The sequence below is a fragment of the Nyctereutes procyonoides genome, unplaced genomic scaffold, assembly GCF_905146905.1.
Source record: "Nyctereutes procyonoides isolate TBG_1078 unplaced genomic scaffold, NYPRO_anot_genome, whole genome shotgun sequence".
Classification (NCBI taxonomy): Eukaryota; Metazoa; Chordata; class Mammalia; order Carnivora; family Canidae; genus Nyctereutes; species Nyctereutes procyonoides.
This window is the reverse complement of record NW_026575131.1, coordinates 12,465,032-12,485,868: the sequence shown is the minus strand read 5'-3', so window position 1 is coordinate 12,485,868 and position 20,837 is coordinate 12,465,032. Positions and strand designations below refer to the sequence as shown.

Here is a 20,837-nt window from a genome sequence, read left to right as displayed (position 1 = left end):
CTTTCTTCTCTGAGCTGGGTGTACAGTCAGGTTCCATGTGCTCCGAGGATGCCATGCCTGGTGCTGCCGGAGTTCTCTTAAGCTTAGGTCTGTTGCCTTTGGGTTTATACCTCTTCATTTCTGTCACTTCTTCTTTCCTATTTTCAGCTTCTTCTCCCTTTGACTATTTTCTTAGAAGGCAGAGAAACCTGCAGCTTTCTGGCTCCACCCTCGGAGGCCACTCCCTGTGCTCTCCTCCCACACAGACTGCTCCCCTTAGAGTAGTTTGCATATGCTGCTGCAGGTTGGCACTAGGCATGAAATAAAGACGGTTCCCAGCTTTTGAACTGGACGTGGTGGACAGGTCTCATTTTCTCAGAAAATTGGTTTCCTAATGAAACCATATAAGAGCATGGAGTAGAGTAAGCGACCCTAGGGACTGAGTTCATCAGGCAATTCGAGAGGAAAGTGTGGGGGCCTCCTGTTTGAGAGTCTTCTTGTTCTCAGCTTTTCCTCTAAAGGCTACACGTGGAATGGGGGCCGAGTCCTGTGTCCTAGGCTTGCATCTTACTTATATTTCTAGGGAGTTCTGAGGCAAGAAAGAATAGATTTGTTCTCACATATGGTACTCTCAGTGAGGCGTTATTTCATTTCTGATTATGGTGGGGAACTGGAGAGCCAGAGCGGGGTATTGTTCTATCCTGGGGCAGACTGCCTCTGGCCTGGTTAAGGTTAAACGCACTGTAGATGGACTTTGACGTGAACCAACAGAACACCTTAGTTCTTGAACATTTATGACCCTTCAAGATCAAGAGAGCTGGGCGCTGTGCCTGCCTTTGGCCAGTGACTCACCTCCTCGGGAGATTCCTGCAGTCACCGTGATGTTTATTGATGGCATGTTTTCCAGGCCCTTGCTGGATCACACTCTCTCATGTTCTCTCTAGGCAACCAAGAATCCCTTCTACCTCCATGTAGGAATGGATATTCTGCAGAGTCTGGAAAAGTACACAAAAGTCAAGTTAGTTTCCTAAGTTCCTTCCTTTTTCTGTTGGCCACTTTTGATTTCTTTTCAGTTGTTCTAGGGAAGTATTCTGTTTTGCACTTCAATTTATAGAACAGGTCATTAATGTTTATTCTTTAGGGAATTTGCTTATTTTTTGCATAGCAGGACAGGTCCATTATAGTGGGAATTACTTTTAATTTTTTTTCACATTTTTTTTTCTGTAAGATTCCAGTAGACTATGTACTTTCTTTTTAAGTAACTTATTTTCCCTAGTTTTACAAATAATATATGTACTAAAAATTTAGAGATTACAGAAAATATGGAGGTAGACTATTATCACCATAATCTCCATGTGCAGATAACCACAATCAGCATTTAAGTTTATATACTTACAATCATTTTCATATATTTGTATGTATAATGTGTGTATGTATGTATATATTAAAAAAGAACTGTATTTCAATTTTGGGACCTGCTTTTTTTCACCTAGCAGCATATCTTAACTATTTTATTACAAAATAGTATTTTAGACTACCCAATAAATCAGTTCTACAGATACTGGGACAAAAAATTTCAATCAGTTCTAAATTTGTTGCCAGTCCTTTTCTTGGTGTCATGTTAGCTCTTGGCAGATGAACTCCACCACCTCCACCTTCTTTCCCTCCACAACTAACCTGATGATTTTGCAGCCAAACCACTTTTTAATGAATTTGCAAATAGTCTAGGCTGCGGAAGGATAGCTCTTAAATCTAACCTAATTTGTTTTTCATATGGTATTTGAGAATTTGGTTGATTTTTCTGTTAATAGTCTATTTCTGCTTCTTAAATTAATAAGCAAGCAGGAAGGAGCAGAGGTAGGACTAACAGGGCAATTGTTTTGCAGGTGTGGGTATGCTACATTGCATCATGTCATAGACAAATCCAAAGAGGACCGGATGGAGAGCTTCTTTCTCAGTGAGACCTGTAAATACTTGTATCTGGTAAGTGTGTTAGAAGGTTAACCCCAAAAATGTTTATCACTGCTTGGAGCATGCATTATTTGATCTTCCATCTAGCATATATTCGCTGGGCACTTCTCTGTGCTGGACATGTGCTGGCCCAGGGACACAGTACTATCAAAACAAAAGCATATTGCTGTCATCCGCTGTGGTTTCTAACCTCATGGGGGAAGTGTCGTCAAGTAAACAAATGAACTTTCGATTGATCACGACCTACGGATAAGCCATGGTCACGGTTAATAGAGGACCCGCCCACATGAGTGGTGGCAATCAGGGAAGGCTTCTTTGAGGAAGCGGCAGTGTCTACAGCTCTTAAGTCTTTTTTTTTTTTTTTTAATTTTTATTTATTTATGATAGTCACAGAGAAAGAGAGAGGCAGAGACACAGGCAGAGGGAGAAGCAGGCTCCATGCACCGGAAGCCCGATGTGGGATTCGATCCCGGGTCTCCAGGATCGCGCCCTGGGCCAAAGGCAGGCGCCAAACCGCTGCGCCACCCAGGGATCCCGCTCTTAAGTCTTTTGATGTGTGTGAGTGTGGCTAAGACCCCAGCCTGGTTGGCTCTCTGTCCAGGCCCACATTTCTCGTGTGTAGAAAGAGACAGAGTCACGGGACCTGGAGGAAACCTTTAAGGGGTCATTTGTCAGCATTCATTTTTTTTTTTCCCTAATGGGAGCTGCTATCTGCACAGAGAGGTCAGGTGACTTGCCTGGGTTTTTGGGGTGATTGCATGGCAGAGCTAAGGCTTCACTCCCAGTGCTGACTTCTGCAGTGCTCTTGCCACTTTCCTACTCTGCAGCATGCACACATGGTATGAGTGGCATGTGCACGTGGCTACTCTACTACCTTCTCTACTGCTGTACTTAAGGATACTTCCTCAAGGCACAGAGGGTGAGAAACAGTGTGGAGGCTGAGATTCTAAGGTAAATGAGCTGTAGTGACAGGCCATGTTATTGAGGTCTCTGGTTCCCAGGCCCAGGGGCCAGCTGGATCAGAAACACCCTAGGCCCTTGTTGAAGTTACAGCCCTGTTGAATCAGAATCTTCAGGAGTAGGCTCAAGAATCTATAATTTTGACAATGGCTTGTGGTTTGGTACAAAGCCACAGTTTGGAATTACCAGTCTAATCTGGTGTGGCTTTTCAGGGGACACTGCGCAGGAGGTGTGCCCACGGGAAGATGGCCACCCTGCCGTCTGGTCTGTGGGGGCCTAGGTCTCTCCATCAGTGCCTGCGTCAGGGCCAGGTGGGCCGCTGCAGGCTGATAGAAGCCCTGCGTGCATCCCCGTTCTGCAGCCCTCAGTGCCTGGAGTGTTCACAGGGCGAGTTCTAGAGCAAATGATGGAGACTCCTTAGGCTGTTCTAGAAGGAAGAACATAGGCTCTGGGGCGAAAAAACCTAGGCCTACCCTATTCTTCTCCTGTGAGCTGTGGAAATGGACAAGTTGTGCTGAGCCTCTTTTTTCCTCATCTGCCAAATACTTCAGGGGACTGTAAGGTTTCTTCCATCACTGACATTTCTGTTCTAAATGTTTGCTCATTTAACATTTACCTGACACCTGCCTTCTCCACCCACTGACCTGTCCTGTATTCAGTTAGGTGTTCTTTCTGGACGCTCCTGTCGCACGCCTACTGTTGAAGGAAGGCATTGCCCTGTGTGCCTCTGTCCTCACAGCCTGGCCTGTGTTCTGACAGGAATCAATGGGATGGTGGCACAGGTGTCTTGCTCTATCTACCAGGCCCTGGGATGTGGGGAAAGATAAAGTGTATGCTTCTTCCCCTCCAGCATTTTCCAGTTCAGGGCCTATGTGTGTGTGTGAGGTGGAGGTAGTTCTAGAATTCTAGTGCCAGAACTCTCAGGGGAGCATATGGGGGTCATCCAGAGACAAGTTTGGGTCTCAGCCCTGGGATTTCTGAATCTTTAGGTTTGAGCAGGGTGGGATGGGGATGGGGGAAATTCAGGCATTTGAGTTTAAACAAAACTGGTGATTCTGCTTTGCAGCCACAGTTGGGAATCACCTTTTTACCCATTTGTCCCTGAAAAGCCTGAGGACCCAGCAAATTCTACTCCCTGAGTGGTCTGGGACACACTCGTCTGAATTTGTTACAAATGCGCTACAATTATCAGTTGTATCTTTTTTGTTTTCTTTTTTTTTTTCTTTCCTTTCTTTCTAGCTATTTGATGAGGAGAATCCAGTCCACAAATCTGGAACCAAATACATGTTTACAACCGAGGGACACATTGTATCTGTGGACAAACATCTTCGGGAATCTCCCTGGAAGGAATTCTTTTCTGAAGAGGGAGGGCAGGACCCAGAGGGGAAGTCTGTGCACAGGCCTAAATCACCCGAGATAAAAGTCATCAACTCCAGCTCCAATGTAAGTTGCTTTCTCCAGGGGAGGCTTGGCTTGCATGTGGAGGAGGAGAAAATAATACAAACTTGTCATCCAAAGTCCCTGAGAGAAAAATTGGTGGCCTACTCAGACTGGGTCAGTTGGAGGGGAGTGTCCCAAAAGGCCATTGACGTGGATATCGTCAGGATGTGGAGACCCCTGGGGGCAGCACCACTTCTCTCCTAGCCGTAGGGGCTCCAGGGGTTCCAGGGGCTCATGGTCATGGGAACCTGGATGGGGAGAGGTGTTCAGAGCAGGGGGGTCTCCCAGCGAAGTCTTGTTCTTAGCTGGCTTCAGTGACCTTGTGGGAAAGAGCCAGCAGAGTAAGCCCTTGACCATCTTCCCTTCTCATCTACTGGAGCTTCTCATTGGCAATGCTCACCAGAAGGCAGAGGCCACAGGGACCTTTTGGTTTAATCTGTCAAATTGGCCTTGGGGGCCAGAGCAGGATGCGAAGGGCGGAGAGCAGAGCTGGAAGGACAAATGGAGGAGGCCCAGCCAAATCACCCACCAGCAGGAGAGGGGGAGAAAAAGCAGTCATCAGTCATTGTGACTTTTAATGAAATGCTTTTTGAAGTGCAGGAGAAACTCGGTTTCATTTAAAGCAGGGTTTCACTGAGCATGCCTCGATCGTCCTGATGAACACTGGGAAAGATTTGGAAACAAGTCCTGGAGTTTGTGGTAGGAGTCCGAGATAGTTGTATTGATCAGAGTCAAATAGGATGGTTTAAAAGTGAGGATGGGGAAGGAGACCCTGCATCAGTTGAAAGTCAAACCGTGTTATGCCACCTCTCTGCTCAGAAAAAGCTATGCTGTCAAGATTTCTCCATCTTCTTCTAAACTGCCCTGGTTAGTGGACACCCCGCCCTCCCAGGCTGTGCTTCTGTACTTGGCCTTCAGCATCCCATTGAAGGGCCATGAGCTATATTGATGGACCAGAGCAGAGCAAACTCCCCGAAATCGCCATAAGGCCATGCAGTGTAGACCAGGTGAACACAGCCTAAGTGGGAAGGAAATGGAAGGAGGAGAGAAATAGTAACAGTTAACATTAGTGTATAATACCTACCAAAGCCCAGGCCCCGGTATCCAACCGCTCGTGCATGTTAACCTCTCACAGCAGCCCCGTGAGGGTAGGTGCCTCTGGGCTCCTCATTCACATGTGGAGAAAGGGAGGCACAGAGAGGATCCTGGCTCTTGTTGGAACCAGCAGGTGGCCGGGAAGGAGACACTCATCTTAGACGTGATCCTGTGCCTGGCTCTTGCTATGTCGGCCTGTCCCAGGGGTTCCGTTAGGCTCATGGCCTAGTGGGGAGACCCACTCCTCCTTGGGTGTTTGTTGGTAAGGCACTGCGTGAAGTGCTGTTGCAGCACACGGGAGGGAGGAGTTAATCTGCCAGGGAAAATACAGAAGGCTTCTTGGCGGAGGTTGCTTTTCTGAATATCCTTGAAGGATGAGGAGGAGCTTCCCAGGAAGTGCTGTTCAGGCAGTAGGAATGGCACCTACAAATGCACAGCTGGGGAGAGTTTGGGGCCAACTGAAGGACCTGTTTGTTGACCTTGATCTTACAAGGCTGAGGAACAGGGCATAGTGGTAGTTCAGAGGGGTGGGAATGTGTTTCTTTGGGGGCAAGTGTGTAATGAATGTATGTGGAAACTGCAGATAAATGTGTTTGGTTCTCAAACTTGCATCTCCTTTGCAGGGGGGAAAGGGCTTTTACTTTAAAAAAAAAAACAAAACAAAAAAACCTCTGTCAGGCATTTAGGATTTTAGCTGTGGATGAAAAGAGCCATAAACTCAGAAAAACCACAGGACAATTGACGCTTGACCATTGCAGATCTGAACTGCACGTCAGTGTTTCTTGACAAAATATAGTACCATCCTGTAAATGTATTTTCTCTTTCTTAGGATTTTCTTAATAACATTTTTTTTCTTCTAGCTTACTTTATTGTAAGAATAGACTACATACAGCATACAAAGTACATGTTAATCAGCTGTTGATGTTATCAGGAAGGCTTCCAGTCAACAGTAGGCCATCAGTAGTTTTTAGGGAGTCAGAAGTTTTCTGTGGGTTTTTGACCACACTGGGGGGCAGTGCCCCAATCCCTGTGTTTTTTGAAGGCCAGTCGTATCTTCATATAGCTAGAGTATTTTCTAAAATTCTGGATGGATTAAGTTAAGGACCCAAGGGATGGATGTTTTTTAGCCTCCCTAGGTCTCTACTTCTTCATCTCTGAATTGCAGATATTAAATTTTTTAAATTTTGTGATGGGCTGTCCACTAGGGATGGTTTGCTCCTCAAAGAGCATTGAGCAATGTCTGAAGACGATCTTGGTTGTCACGATTAGGGGAGTAAGGGTGAGGGGGCATCTAGTGGGAGAGACCAGAGATGCTGCTAACCATACTACAGCACACCGGATGGCCCCAGATGTCACCAGGGCCCAGGTTGAGAAATCCTACTTTATTCCCTGAGCAATTAATACCTGGATTTTTAATTTAAAGTTTACATTTTTCCTCTTTCTTTTTTCTTTCTAGTGCAATCGTGTTCCTGACGAGAGGAGATACTCCCTGCCCTTAAAGAGCATCTATATGCGACAGATTGACCAGATGGTTGGCTTGATTTGATCTACTCTCCTCTGTGTGGCCTCATCTGATACAGGATGTAAACAGCTGAACCCGCGCCGTGCAGAGATCCAGTCTGAGACAGAAGAGGATGGAAGTCTGGCCATCTGCAATGATGTAGGAATTTCTGTCCCACTCCTCACACACACCTAACAGAATCTTGCATATATTAGTGTTTCTTTTCTGTTCAATAAAATGCCCTGTTTTTCTTAAGGATATAATTTAAAGTAAGAAGGTACATAGAGATTGGCTTCTTATGACATGCTGGTTTTATAAGCACAGTGTGGATGAGGCATCTTTGAGTGGATCTTCATAGCTTCACACTTTGGAATCCAACCAGTGTGTTCCTGTCTCCGGCACTTGCTGTGACTGCAGTATTGCTACCTCTCTGTTAGAGGACTGTGAACGAAATTTCTGTGCGAAGGGCCTGAGGTTCATCCCTATTTATTGCATTTTGTTTTCCTTTCTCTCTCTCATTAAACAATTGGCTCTCCCTCCACTGACGGTTTTGGATCACACGGGGAATATCATTCAGTTATTCATTTGCACCGCAGGTATCTTCACAGTGTTACAAGTTAATTGCTTATGAATAGCTTTTATCTGAATTTCAAAAGGCAGTGTCTTAAGTTGTCACACAGCTAGGTCTTTTGGACGCTGTATTACATTTATTTTGAACTTACCTGAGGAACTCTCATAGTTCCAGAACCAGGTGCCTTTTAGAGAGAGAAAAATACCTAAGAATGTCTGAGCTTCCATCTATTTCATATTTACTAACCAAGGATTCTCAATTCTGACCGGATTTGGGTTAGAATTTTATTTTGTTTTTGTTTTCTGTGTCTTGTGCCAATTAATTAAGTCAGGGAGAAAGAAATGATCAGATGACTCTCTGGCATCCCTGAGCCGTTTCTCTGTGTAATACAGGCTTTAGATTAGTGCCTTATATGATTTTGGTAGGGGCTGCTGAATGTCACAGCTGCTGCTGTGGTTTTAGCAGGCATGTTTCATATTGTCACATGGTGGGACCACATTGAAAAAGGGGAAGGGATGAGTGTTAGTAAGGCTCTGGAAAATTCTTGGCCAGTCCTTGCCTTCCAGCCTGATATTTTAAGGAAACCTGCATTAGGAGGAAGTTGTGCTAGAATGGCTTCTTTCTTAGAACAGAAGTGTCTCTCTTTGAACTTAGGCTGAATGTTCATACAGAGCAGAGGTGGATTTGAACCCTCAGCCTGGCTTCTGTCTAACATCTGAGGTTGAAATGAATCCTGGTACAAAGGGTAGAAGTCTCTTAAGAACCTCCAGCCATACCTGTCCTGTTGCTCACCTGTCTCTGCTTGCCCACTTCAAATGATTTCCTGTTCATTTTTTAAAACCAGAAGTGTGGTCTGAGCCATTGCATACCAATCAAAGGGAGAAGTTTTATTCCTTCTTGAAAATGTCAGTGTTACTGTTTTTTGTTTGTTTGTTTGTTTGTTTGTTTTAATAGATACAGAATTCAGTTTTTGGTGATTTTTATTTTTTTAATTTTTTTTCTTGGTGATTTTTAAAAAAGGGATTTTCAGTAATAAATGTATCACCTCTGTCATTTAAATATTTACTATGCAAATTGTAAAGTAAAATCAGATGCTTCTGTTTTACCTTTTTTCTTTATTTCAGAAGCATTCTCTTTATCAACCTTGTCTCATCTACTGAATAGAACATTTTGAGAATACTCTATATTTTAAGTGTTTTCGTTGACTTGGTAAAATAAAAATGCCTCATTTTACTTATGCCATGTGCATACAGGCACGAGTGTCCCCGTAGCTTCTGTCCAGGCACACTGAGGTGGGACCATGAACGTCCCATTTGGGAGGATGGGGCACATCAGGGAAGAAAGTGGGCCTTCTGTATCCGTTTTCTCTCTTGTGGTCCTGCTGGATTCTGTCTCCAGCTTCTGTGACATCGATATGTAGCATTCCAACACTACCCTCTCATCCGGGCCCGTAACCTGTCACCCGCTCTGGCATTCCATCCCCCTCATGCTCAGGCCAGGGACCTGTGCCTCAGCACCACTGCCACAAGCCAGGGGCCACAGGCTGGCAGGAAATGTGTTCTGTATGAGTCTCAAGCCCCCTTTGACTTCTGGGCTCTGACTTGTACCAGGTGGTGAACCTGAGGGTGAGGGCCTTATTGCAGACCAGTCCTGCTGGTTGAGCTTCTGGGCTACCTGGTTGAAAGTTTGATGTTACCTAGCCCATTATCTATGGGATAGAGGCCCAGTATTGTCTAGTGCCAGTCGTGAAAGGAAGGTTCTCTGAGCCAAGGTCAAAGCTTACTTGTGTTCTTTTTGGAAATCAGAGTGTCAACACCTGTGCTGTATCTTGCAGGACAGTTGCTGTTTCTTCTCTTCTGTGTTGCAGGATGTCAGGTAGGGAAGGGCCAAGGAGGGGAGTGTCTTGCGCCAGGACTGCCCTGATCCCTGAACAGATGTCATCCTTTGGAACAGCTGTGAGCCTGCCCCCTCCTCCAGTTCCCTGTGTAGCGAGTGTCTAGAGTCTGCTTTGGTCAACATGGGGTCAACATTTTGCAAAACTGTCGTAGAAAGCTGCCCCGCAGTTAGGCTTGGCAGAGTCTGGATCTCCCACCACAGAGTTCTCAGTCAGCACAGGGCAGGCCCTGCTACTTTGGGTGATGTGACCAAGGAAGTCCATTTCTGGAACAGTAGGTGACAAAGGAAGTGTTGGCTGGCTTCCGGCTGTGCTGGCCTTGGTGAAGAACCAGCTTCCAATTTTCACATCTTTCTACAGTTTGTTCCAGCTCTTCTACCTGAACTCGGTCTGTGCCTCCAAATCCCTGGTCCCAGGCTATCCCGGATTCGAGGGGCACGTGCCATCACTGAAGTCATTGTGTGTCTATGCACCAGGGCTGTGTCTATGCAGGTGAATTGTAGAGGAGGCTCTGTATGCGATCCGAGGGCCTGAACGTGGTTCCCCCTACCTCCGTCCCTCCCCCTCTCTCCCCCCCCTCCCCTCCTCTCCCCCAGCAAAGAAAAATACCCTCTTAGCTATTTTCTTAGCTCAGTTTACCGAATGATTGCAAACTGTAATCCTTTGCTTTGAATCTTGTGGACTGAACGTCAGACATCCTTTTCTTCTCTCTGGAGGGCTCCAGAGGTCTTTCTCTTTTGACACTTTCAAATTGAATGCTGGTGAAACGGTAGGGCTGAATGATGGCTCTAACCAGAGTACCTGAGCAGGGACTTTTGAAGAAAATCTTCTTCTTTCCTTTTCCATTCTCAGACATCCAGCTCCTTCTCTAGTGCCTCTTCCCTGCAGGGCAGGGACCCTTGTGAAAGAGGGAAGATGGGCTGGCTGGGCTGCGCGTCCCTAGGTGTTGCAGGGCTCAGGGTTCTGTTCCTGCTGGAGTTTGGATGTGAATCCGGGAAAATGTACCTGTGGACCTTCCTGATTCATTACCCCCTTTCCCTCTTTCTGAGAGGCAGAGAAATATATTTTTAAAAGGTATTTTGTTTTAGTTTTAAATGGCAAAACAAGCTGCATTTTTATTTATTATGCACAAAAAAGGTAAATCTGTTTTTACAAAAAAATCTGGAGTTGGAAACTCTGGGAAAACCTATTGAAATATACACATGCTTCTCTCTCTGTAATGTGCAATATGCTTTGCAACTATAGATGATATTTTATGTTTAATCTGTAAATAAGAAGTGTATTTAAATTAAGAGGGAGCTTTTTGTAAAAGGACCAAATGTTCTTTTATAAATGTACTAAGAAATATCTTGTTCTTTGAAATTTATTAGGATTTTTATGAGTAATTTTTATTAAAAGATTTTTTTTTTGAATTGTCATTTTGTTTCTCATTTATATACTCACACATATACATTACACACAGGACAAACTATAAAACTAGACAAATAAAAACATTGTGTTGGTTTTTTTTTTTTCCACAGCTGAGCCCTGAGTAATACCGTTCCATGTCTGTCTGTCACACCTTCTACTGAACTGTCCTTGCCATGTGGTTTAGTCCTGTCCCCCACACCCTCTCCCCTCTGCATTAGCCTCCTTTCTCCCAGGCACTGACTCATGCGCAATTCTTGTTGCCATTTATCTGAATCTCTCTAAGTTCTGGAACCAGTTCTCTGTTATCTTAAGCAAGGGGATTCATTTCTCCTAACCTCGCAGGCTAAGCCGCACATGCAGTCAGTTTGGGGTGCGCTGGTGTGGGGGAGGCCTGAGGCGAGAGGGTTTCAGCGAGATGGCCTCCATCCCTACTGCTACCATCTCTCTGCTGACCCTGAGATGGGGTCTGGAAGGAGATCGCTGATTCTGCCCTGAGACCCCTCGATGGGGCTTTTGAAAAACTGTGAGTTGCAACAAGGAGAGAGAGAGAGCCCTGAGATCGGAAGTACCTTGCCGGTAGTAAAGCACACTGGCTTGGGACACCTGGGTGGGTTAGTTGGTAAAGGGTCTGACCCTTGATCTCAGCTCAGGCCTTGATCGCAGGGTTGTGAGTTAAAGTCTCCCACTGGGCTCCACGCTGGGTGTGGATCTACTTAAAAAAAAGTACACTGCCCCTTTGTAAGGGTTGGTGGTGGTTGTTTCTATGAAGTCTTGTGGGTTTGTAACCCTCTTGACAAGGCTGGGTGGGGCTGTTATGCCCAGGGGGCACCTGAAGAGCCTTGGTATTGGGAGCACCCATGCCCTTGATCAGTGGTGGTGAGAGTCCTGGGGCATCCTGTCCAGATGTTGCAGGGGAGCGCCAGGGCTGAGAGTGGGACTCTGGACCCACACTGTTTGAGGTACATTCCTAACTCCACCCATGAGCCTTGTGCCAAGTCATGTAAGGTACACGATCTTATCAGACCTCAGTTTTCCCATCTATTATATGGAATGACAACAGCAGTCCATACACATGGGGTGGACGTGTGGATTCAGACAGTAGTACTTCAAGTGGCATCTGCACATAGTAGCTGTGTGTGTGCGTTTCCTGTAATTATAGTCAAGTTGGATTTGATGGCCAGGATAAGCTGTAGGACTTTTACACAGAGACCCTGGGGAGCAATAAGGACTTAGATTGGCCTGAAGAGGCCAGAGCCGGAGCCTGGGCTTGTCCTGGATCAGCAGCTCGCATCAGAGTCTCACATGATTTCCACTTCCAGGGTTCTTGTGAGCAGAATGAGCTACATTTTATCAGAGCCTGTTACGTGCCAGCTGCTAACATCTTTACATACCTTACTTCAGAGTTTAATCAGGCAAATAGGTTGCTGTCCTGTCCACCCTAAGGAGCCAGAAGGTGAGGTGCAGGGTGGTTAGCAGTGGTGCCTGTACCCCACATGCCCCAGGGAGTTGTGGGCAAGTGCCCAGCACAGTCTGCTCCTCACTGGCTCATCAAATAAATGGTGCTCCAACATGTGTGTTTGTGCATGTGTGTGCACGTGCGCACGTGGCTTAAAACCTACCACGTTCAAGCCTCACCAAAGTCCTGGGAGGTGAGTTCTATTTTTCCATTTCTCCAGCTGAGGACACTGGAAGGTAAGCAACCCCGCCCTAGGTCACAGTTGAACCGCTCTGAACCTGTGACCTCAAGCTCATGTAAGTACCAGAATGAATAGTTTGGCTGGAGAGAAGGGGGTCTTTGCTGCGGGGAATACCGTGGGCCATTTCCAGAGGGGTGTTCCTCAATCGTTGGTCTGAGACCCCCATGACCCCTTCCACAGAGAGGGAGGGAGGAGGTCGGGACAGGGCAGTAAGCCTGCTTCCGGATTCCTGGGACCCCAGCCTGAGGCACCATGGCCCTCCCGCTTCTGAGAATCGAGACATCCAGAAACAGGACACCTGAGGGGCTCAGCGGTTGAGCATCGGCCTTCGGCTCAGGGCATGATCCCAGAGCCCAGGATCAAGTCCCACATCGGGGTCCCCAGAGGGAGCCTGCTTCTCCCTCTGCCTGTGTCTCTGCCTCTCTCTCTCTCTCTCATGAATAAATAAAATCTTAAAAAAAAAAAAAAAGACATCCAGAAGCTGCACTGCGTTCCATGAATCAGAACATTCTCTGTGCCAGTGTGGAGGTGTGAAGGAAGTGGGGAGCCTGCCCTCTCTCCAACCAAGAGAAAGCCCCTTTGCAAAAAGGATTTGTTATTCAATTAGAGTCATTCATTTTAATAAAATATATCCCAGAAATGCCTTCCGAGATTTATCAAATGATTATTCATTGTACCTGTTATTTTTTTTCTTTAAGATTTCATCTATTTATTCATGAAAGACATAGAGAGAGGCAGAGACATAAGCAGAGGGAGAGGTAGGCTCCCCGCCGGGAGCCCGATGTGGGACTCGATCCCAGGATCATCCCCCGAGTGGAAGGCAGACACTTAACCACTGAGCCACCCAGGTGTCCCTGTACCTGTTATTTTTAAATTTAGAGGCACCTTATAGGTTCTATAACCTGAAATACTGAGAAAGTGCTAGAAAATTAATCTTAGGGGCACCTGAGTGGCTCAGTTGGTTAAGTGTCTGTCTGCCTTCGGCTCAGGTCATGATGCCAGGATCCTGGGATTGAGACCCACGGTGGACTCCCTGCTCTGTGGGAAGTCTGCTTCCCCCTCTCCCTCTGCCACTCCCCCTGCTTGTGCTTTCTCTGTGTCAAGTAAATAAAATCTTTAAAAAAGTAATATTAACTTTGGCATATATCTAATAATACATTTAAAAATAAGTGCCTTTATCTTGTCACTTCCCTTAAATATATTTACATCAAAACCCTGGAGCTGTGTAGTCTTAACACATTTGGGAGGAAATACCCACCATATAACCTAATTGGCTAAGCTGGTCCTTGTTTTCAAGCTATTCGGCCCTAGAAGGCTGATTTGCTGATGGAAAAAGTCTGATTTCATTTTTCAGTCCTAATAGACATGTTGCTTAACAGGAGCCCCCTCCCTTCTGCATTCTAGCGCCGAGCGAGGAGGCGCGAAGATTTGCTGTGTTTGCTGCGGGAACAGGAGGCGCTTGAGCCTGGATCGAGGCTTCGTTGCCAACAGGCCGCGAAGGGAAGAGGCAGTTTGTTTCCTGAGACGTGTTTCCCGTGTTCCGTTCAGTGGTCAAGAGGTTCCTATAGGTCAGGGCCGGGCACACAGCGCAGTGAGATTCTGGATCTGTGCCACGTGTGCCCTCCCGCCAAGGTGGACAGGGGTCATGGGGGCTGAGGACTGGCCGGTCACAGGTCAAGCCAAGCCATTTCAGGGAAAGTACACATGTGTGCTTTTATGTTGCATATGGTGAGGATTTGGAAATTGATTCGTTTAAAGACAGTGGTTGTCAGACTTTAAAGTTCCCTGGAGTCACTTGGAGTGTTTGTAGCAACACCGATCTCTGGGCTCCACCCCAGAGCTTCTGACTCAGTAGGTCTGAGGCTCTGCACCTGGGTGAGCCTGATTGCTGCCAGTCTGGGGACCACAGTTTGAGAATCCCGCTTAAAGCTTTCCCCTTGGAGAGTCTTAATACAAAGGACACTCTTAACTTTCCCATGTTTTGCAGGGGACTGTTCGGGGGGATGTCTTTATGAAAAATAATATAAAATTATGAACACAAAATTCGAAATGCAAAAGTAAAAAATATGTCTGTAGGATGAGAAAAAAATCACAACAAATCACAAATATTAAAAAAGCTAACAAATACTACAATAACACACATTCCATGAAAATCACAATGGTTTAATTAAAATTACCTCACATTTTTTGGTTATATACTCTTCAATTACTCTCTATATTTATACTTATATCAGTCTGTATGTATGTTGTGTCTCACATTTGTTTGCCCCTTGCCTGACTCCCAACCCTCCGGTTATAGAGCCTCACTTCCTAGCAGTTAGAGCAAAGAAGGAAAGTAGTTGGGTTGTTGGCCTCTCATTATCTAGTCACACCAAACCTACTTCTTCCCTAGAAGAAGACAAGTGGTTCTGAGCCTAAAGAGTTTAAATTTTTTTTAAATTTATTTATTTATGATAGTCACAGAGAGAGAGAGAGAGAGAGGCAGAGAGAGAGGCAGAGGGAGAAGCAGGCTCCATGCACCGGGAGCCCGACGTGGGATTCGATCCCGGATCTCCAGGATCGCGCCCTGGGCCAAAGGCAGGCGCGAAACTGCTGTGCCACCCAGGGATCCCAAGCCTAAAGAGTTTAGTGTAGAGTTAGCAAAGGGACATTCCACTGTACTCCAGATTATACTGCAAAAAAATCCTAAAATCATAATAGCTAGCATTTCTTAAATTTCATGCCTGTACCATAGCAAGATTTTACTAGGTATTATCTCATTTAAAGCATGGAATAAGTCGATGTGGGACTTGTATTTTGTTTGTTTTAAAGATTTCATTCATTTATTTGAGAGAGAGAAAGCACAAGTGGGGTGAGGGGCAGAGGGAGAAGCAGACTCCCCACTGAGCAGGGATCCCAATGCAGGGCTTGATCCCGGAACTCTGGGATCATGACCTGAGCCGAAGGCAGCTGCCCAACCAACTGAGCTGCCTACAGGCCCCTGATGCGGGTGTTTTAATCATTACTCCCATTTTGCACATATGGGAACAGATTCAGAGAAGTGTAGCATCAGCCCAGCGTCACCCAACCAGTAAGTGGGAGAGTCAATGTGGGTACCCAGGATTCGAGGATTTGGCTGTAGCACCTAAACTGAACTATGGGCAGCATCATATAGGCTCTACGTGGGGCAGTTTTTGTGTTGGCTTTCTGTCAGTTGCTTAACATTGAACAGTGGTTTGTACTCTTTTTAAAGAGCTTATAAAATTCTTCAAATAAAATATTATGAAGTGGCTGACTTTATAAAACAGAGGGACACCAGGGTGGCTCAGTGGTTGAGTGCCTGCCTTCAGCCCAGGGTGTGATCCTGGGGTCCTGGGATCAAGTCCTGCGTCAGGTTCCCCGCAGGGAGCCTGCTTCTCCCTCTGCCTGTGTCCGCCTCTCTGTCTCTCATGAATAAATAAAATCTTAAAAAAACAAAAACAAAAACAACAGAAAAAGGACCCTGTAGACTTGTAGCCCTGGTTAAGTATGGAAAGGAATGGGGACCCTGAACCTCCCACTCCTCCAACCAGGTCTGTTTTAAAAGAACTAAAGGTCCCCCCAGGAACACGGAGATAGCCACTCACTCTGCTTCCTTCACTAGCAGGGTTTGCATTTTTCAGGTTTTAATATGGTCTGTGGTCTTCCACAAAAGAATAGTGTCAGCCTCAACCACCAGTCTTGGTTGCCTGTCTTTTATTAGTAGGAGGATCTTTTCAAGTTTAAAGGCATAATTTAAATGATCAAAACAGTTGCTTCAGCACTGTACATACACATTATGTATCTATTGCCTCCGCGTGGATTTTGGGCAAGGGGCAAGAGGGAGATACAAAACCATGTGCTTCTGCCACTTAAGTGCCCAAGGAGAAATGTCTTATCTTCAATGTACAGGAAAATAGTATTTCTGTCAGAAAATAGCATTTCTGTCAGAAATACAAATTTCTGACAGAAATGTCAGGACTCAGCTACTTTTCAGCAAGTTGCAAAGCAAAACTCTTGCGCACCCATGGATTTGGCAAAAATTAATGATACCAGATACTGGTTAGGATGCGAGTGTTGGGGACGTTTCCACACTGTTCATGGGAATGCAAACTTGTGAGTCCACTTGGGGGGAAGAGCTTGGTGTTACCCAGTGGAGTTAAGTGGAACATTCCCTCTGTCCCAGCAGCCAGGGCTGCAGCTCCCGGCTGTGCCAGGCCGGGCGCCGCACCACTTGGGGCTGCTGCGCAGTTGTGCGATGGAGGGGCCTTGGCATTTCACTCCTAAGGAAATCCTCTTTAAGAGGCGTCAGCAAACTTTTGGACCATGGTCCAAATCCAAAGCTGCCACTGGTTTTGGTTTGCTTTTGTGTCGTGGAATAAAGTTTTATTGGAACGCATTCACGTTCATTTAGTTTACACACGGTCACGTTTGCTTTTCTGATACAGTGACAGAGCTGAATAGTTGCAGGAGACTATCTGGTTCACAAACCCCCAAATATTCACTGTTTGACAAACAAAACATTTGCTGGCATCTAGTTCAGAGGATCCCTTGCATGTGAGAACCCAGCGACACTTAATGAGATAGATGGCTGCCAAAGCAAAACATGGAGACGCCACGCAAATGTCCAACAAAAGGCCTGATTTGTACGGCCGCATATTCTAGAGCAGAGATGCAATTCACAATGGCCTATTTATATAGAGGTCAAAAGCAACCAAAATGGAATTTATTGCTTAGGTGTGTAAACACATGTGCAAAATTATAAAGAAAAAAAAGGGAATGATTATCTTAGAAGTTAGCATACGTGTCATCCCTGGAGTGATGTGGATGTGAGGGTGGAGGGGCACACAGGGGTGCTGGCCATGTCCGGTTTTATCCTGGGTTCATTTTTAGCTGTATGGCTGCTTTAGTTTTAGTCTTTATATGGTCCATATGTTTTAGATCCTCTCCAGTGTGTGTCAAGTTTCATAATAAACGAATCTTAACATTCTGTGTGAAACTGGTTTCCCAAATTACGAAAAATAAGTCACAATTCAGTTTGTTCTGGTGCAGTGTCAAAAGTGGCAAAATGTTCGGCAAAATAGGGAAAAATAAAATCATGTGCATGGCCTTGTGGACAAATGTCCCAAGGATTTGGGGCCCCTGAAGCCTTTTAGTTCAGTTATTCCTCTGCTAGCCTTAGTCTTTCTTTTCCTTATGAGGATGCAAACCTACGTGAGGGCTCATCAGTGGGTTGGCTGACCGTTTTTGAATGGGAGTCTAGGAGGGAAGGTCTTTAATTTTCATGCCCCCCCCCACTCCAAGGGCTATTGGAAGAAAGCAGTGGTACAGGCCACACATGCCAATAAAGCTGCTGGAACACCAGATCTCAGCATGTATTTCTTGAACACCTGCTATGGACTCACCTGGGTGGTTGAGGAGCATGGAGTAGGAAGGCTGGTGGTGGACAAGAGGGGTTCAGCTGTTCATGGCCTTGAGGAAAGTCTGCTAAACATGGCCTCAGGTTTTAGGTATGCACCTTCAAAAACCACTCGCTTTGAGGAGCACCCGGGTGGCTCAGTGGTTGACTGTCTGCCTTTGGCTCAGGGCAATGATCCCAGGGTCCTAGGATGGAGTCCTACATCAGGGATCCTGCTTCTCCCTTTGCCTGTGTCTCTGCCTCTGTGTGTCTCTCATGAATAAATAAATAAAATCTTTAAAAACACATATACACAAACCCACTCACTTTGAAAAAGGACCATTTCCCTCCAGCGGGCTTCAAAAGATTCTGTGCCATTCGAGCTTTACAAATCACTGTAGATGTCATTACTTCCACAAGAGGCCACTCTTGCTTCACTTTTTCTAATGCTGCCTTTAAAAAAATACAGTTTTAACAACCAGGGGTACAGAAAAAAAACAGTGTTGGCATGTTTTAAACTCGGTGTGCAAAAAATGTAATTTCATGGTCTTTTGGAATCTTGTATCGAACTCTCGGTGTGTGCTGCTAATTGAAACATGAGTAATAGTGACGATGACAATGATGGCATTGGGTGTCTTAATGGGGTCTTCCTCTTGAGTGCAATCTCTTTCATATGGGTTATTCGGTGAAGACTCACAATGCCTTGCGTCTTGGGGTTCTCATTTGTTTTGTTTTGTTTTGTTTTTGAGACCAAGATTAGGTAAATACCACAAGCTGCCGAGTTAGATGGTGATATTTCAGAACAAGGGGTAGGGAAGAAAAGGGAAAATGAAGACTTAGTCTTTGGGAAGTGCACCAGGTTTTCCTCAGCACTGGAGGGGGTGGCTTAATTTTCTGGGCACCCACAGGGCATTGCACAATGGAGAGGTAGTTTCCCAGGGGATGGCTTCCTTAGGCTCTCCTTCATGGTTTCTCACCTTGAACCTGTACTCTGCATGTTGAACACTTCTGGGTCCTGGTGAGCCTTCCCTTCTGGTTACTGCCCTGCCTTGGTTTCTGTTGTCCGATTTGGCAGAGAGAAGGCAGTATACAAAGTCGACATTGTAGTTTTGCATCTGGATTCTGCTCCTTATTAGCTGGGTGAGTTATTAACCCTCTCCGAATCTCAGTTTACTCATCTGTAAAATGGGGCTAATTAGGCCCATCAAACAGGGGCTAGTGGGGATATCCTTTCCTTTCTTCCTCCCTCACCCTCAGATTGGCTGCCCCCCTGTGCTTGTGAGCCCTGGTTTGGAGAGGATTCACAGACTATTCGTTACTGACCTAATTCGTTCTGCTACACAACCCTGCAGTCCTTGAGGCAGCGGTTCTAACATTTAAATAAGAATCCCCTGTTCAATTGTAAGATGGGTGGCCAGGCTGGGCCTCTGTGGCAGTCTCCCTCATGGACGGTGGCTGGCCCTTGGCTCTCGCTGCCCCCTCTGCCCCTGGTAGGTGGCTGAGCAAATAGGATCATCCTACACACGCAGGCAGGCAGCCAATCTGCTGAAGGTCTGAATGGAACAAAAAGGCAGAGGAAGGGAACATTTGCTCTCTGCTGAGCTGGGATGTCCGTCTCCTCCTGCCCTCAGACATCAGGACTCCTGGCTCTCGGGCCTTCCGACTCTGACTGGGAGTTCCCTCTCCGCTCCCCTCGCTCTCAGGCTTTTGGGCTTGGACTTGAAACTACACCATTGGCTTTCCTGGGCCTCTAGCTTGCAGTCGGTGGACTGGGGGGCAGGAGGGAATTTAGCCTCCATACTCAGGTGAGGCTAATCCTTCATAATCTTTCTAGATATCTAAAAAAATAAAAAATAAAAAAAAAATCCCTGGTGTGGTTGCTAAACAATTCCTGATGGCCCTGAGTCAGAGTCTGCCTTTCAACCGACTGTCCCAGGCTTCCAGGCTTGTGGTCGGAGGGTCACAGTTTGAAAGCTGCCTCGGGAGTCTGCTGGGGGGGAACTGCAGCACATCCTGCATTTCAAGGCTTACCTTTGGGACTAATTTAATAAAATTCGTAAGTGCAGCTCATTGAGGCTGCTTCCTGCTGTACCCTTCTCCGGACTCCTGCCACCCGGGAGCTGCCGGCCAGCTCTGCAATGGAGTTAGGAAACGCTGTCTTTGTGGGAAAGCTCATCCTCACAATGCGGTCCCTAAAGCGGCAGCTGCAGCACCTGGGGACTTGTTAGAAACGCGAACTCAGGGGCAGCCCGGGTGGCTCAGCAGTTCAGTGCCTGCCTTTGGCCCAGGGCAGTGATCCTGGAGACCCTGGATTGAGTCCCGCATTGGGCTCTGCCTCTCTCTCTGTGTCTCTCATGAATGAATAAAATCTTAAAAAAAAAAAAAAGAAATGCAAACTCATAAGGGTGCCTGGGTGACTTAGGCCCTTGAGCGGCTGCCTTCCTCTTAGGTCAGGATCCCAGGGTCCTGGCATCAGCCCACCTGCTCCCTGCTCCCTGCTTGTGGGGAGTCTGCTTCTCCTTCTGCCCCTCCCTCCTCGTGTTGATCTCTCTCAATCTCTCTCTCTCTCAAATAAAGAAATAAAATCTTTTTTTAACATTTTATTTATTCACGACAGACACACACACACACACACACACACAGAGGGAGGGAGGGAGAGAGGCAGAAACACAGCAGAAGGAGAAGCAGGCTCCATGCAGGGAGCCTGACGTGGGACTGGATCCTGGGTCTCCAGGATCATGCCCTGGGCTGAAGGTGGAGCTAAACTGCTGGGCACCGGGGCTGCCCTAAAGACATAAAATCTTTAAAAAGAAAGAAAAGCAAACTCATGGGCTCTGCCCAAGACTTAAAGAACGGGACTCTCAGGGGAGGAGGACGGATTTGGCAATTTGCTTTAACAAAGATTCTGGATTTTGAGTGGCTGG

General features: G+C 46.3%; 1 protein-coding gene across 1 annotated transcript in view; it reads left to right on the top strand.

The window, feature by feature from the left end:
* EDEM1 (ER degradation enhancing alpha-mannosidase like protein 1) overlaps window positions 1–7,487 on the top strand; it is a 28,276-nt gene extending 20,789 nt beyond the window's left edge. Inside the window, exons 9-12 of the mRNA XM_055343150.1 lie at window positions 924–997; window positions 1,866–1,962; window positions 4,150–4,353; window positions 6,902–7,487. Of these exons, the coding sequence (XP_055199125.1) occupies window positions 924–997; window positions 1,866–1,962; window positions 4,150–4,353; window positions 6,902–6,991 (465 nt within the window). The 3' untranslated portion in view covers window positions 6,992–7,487. The remainder of the gene's footprint in view (window positions 1–923; window positions 998–1,865; window positions 1,963–4,149; window positions 4,354–6,901) is intronic.
* Window positions 7,488–20,837: the final 13,350 nt, after the last annotated feature.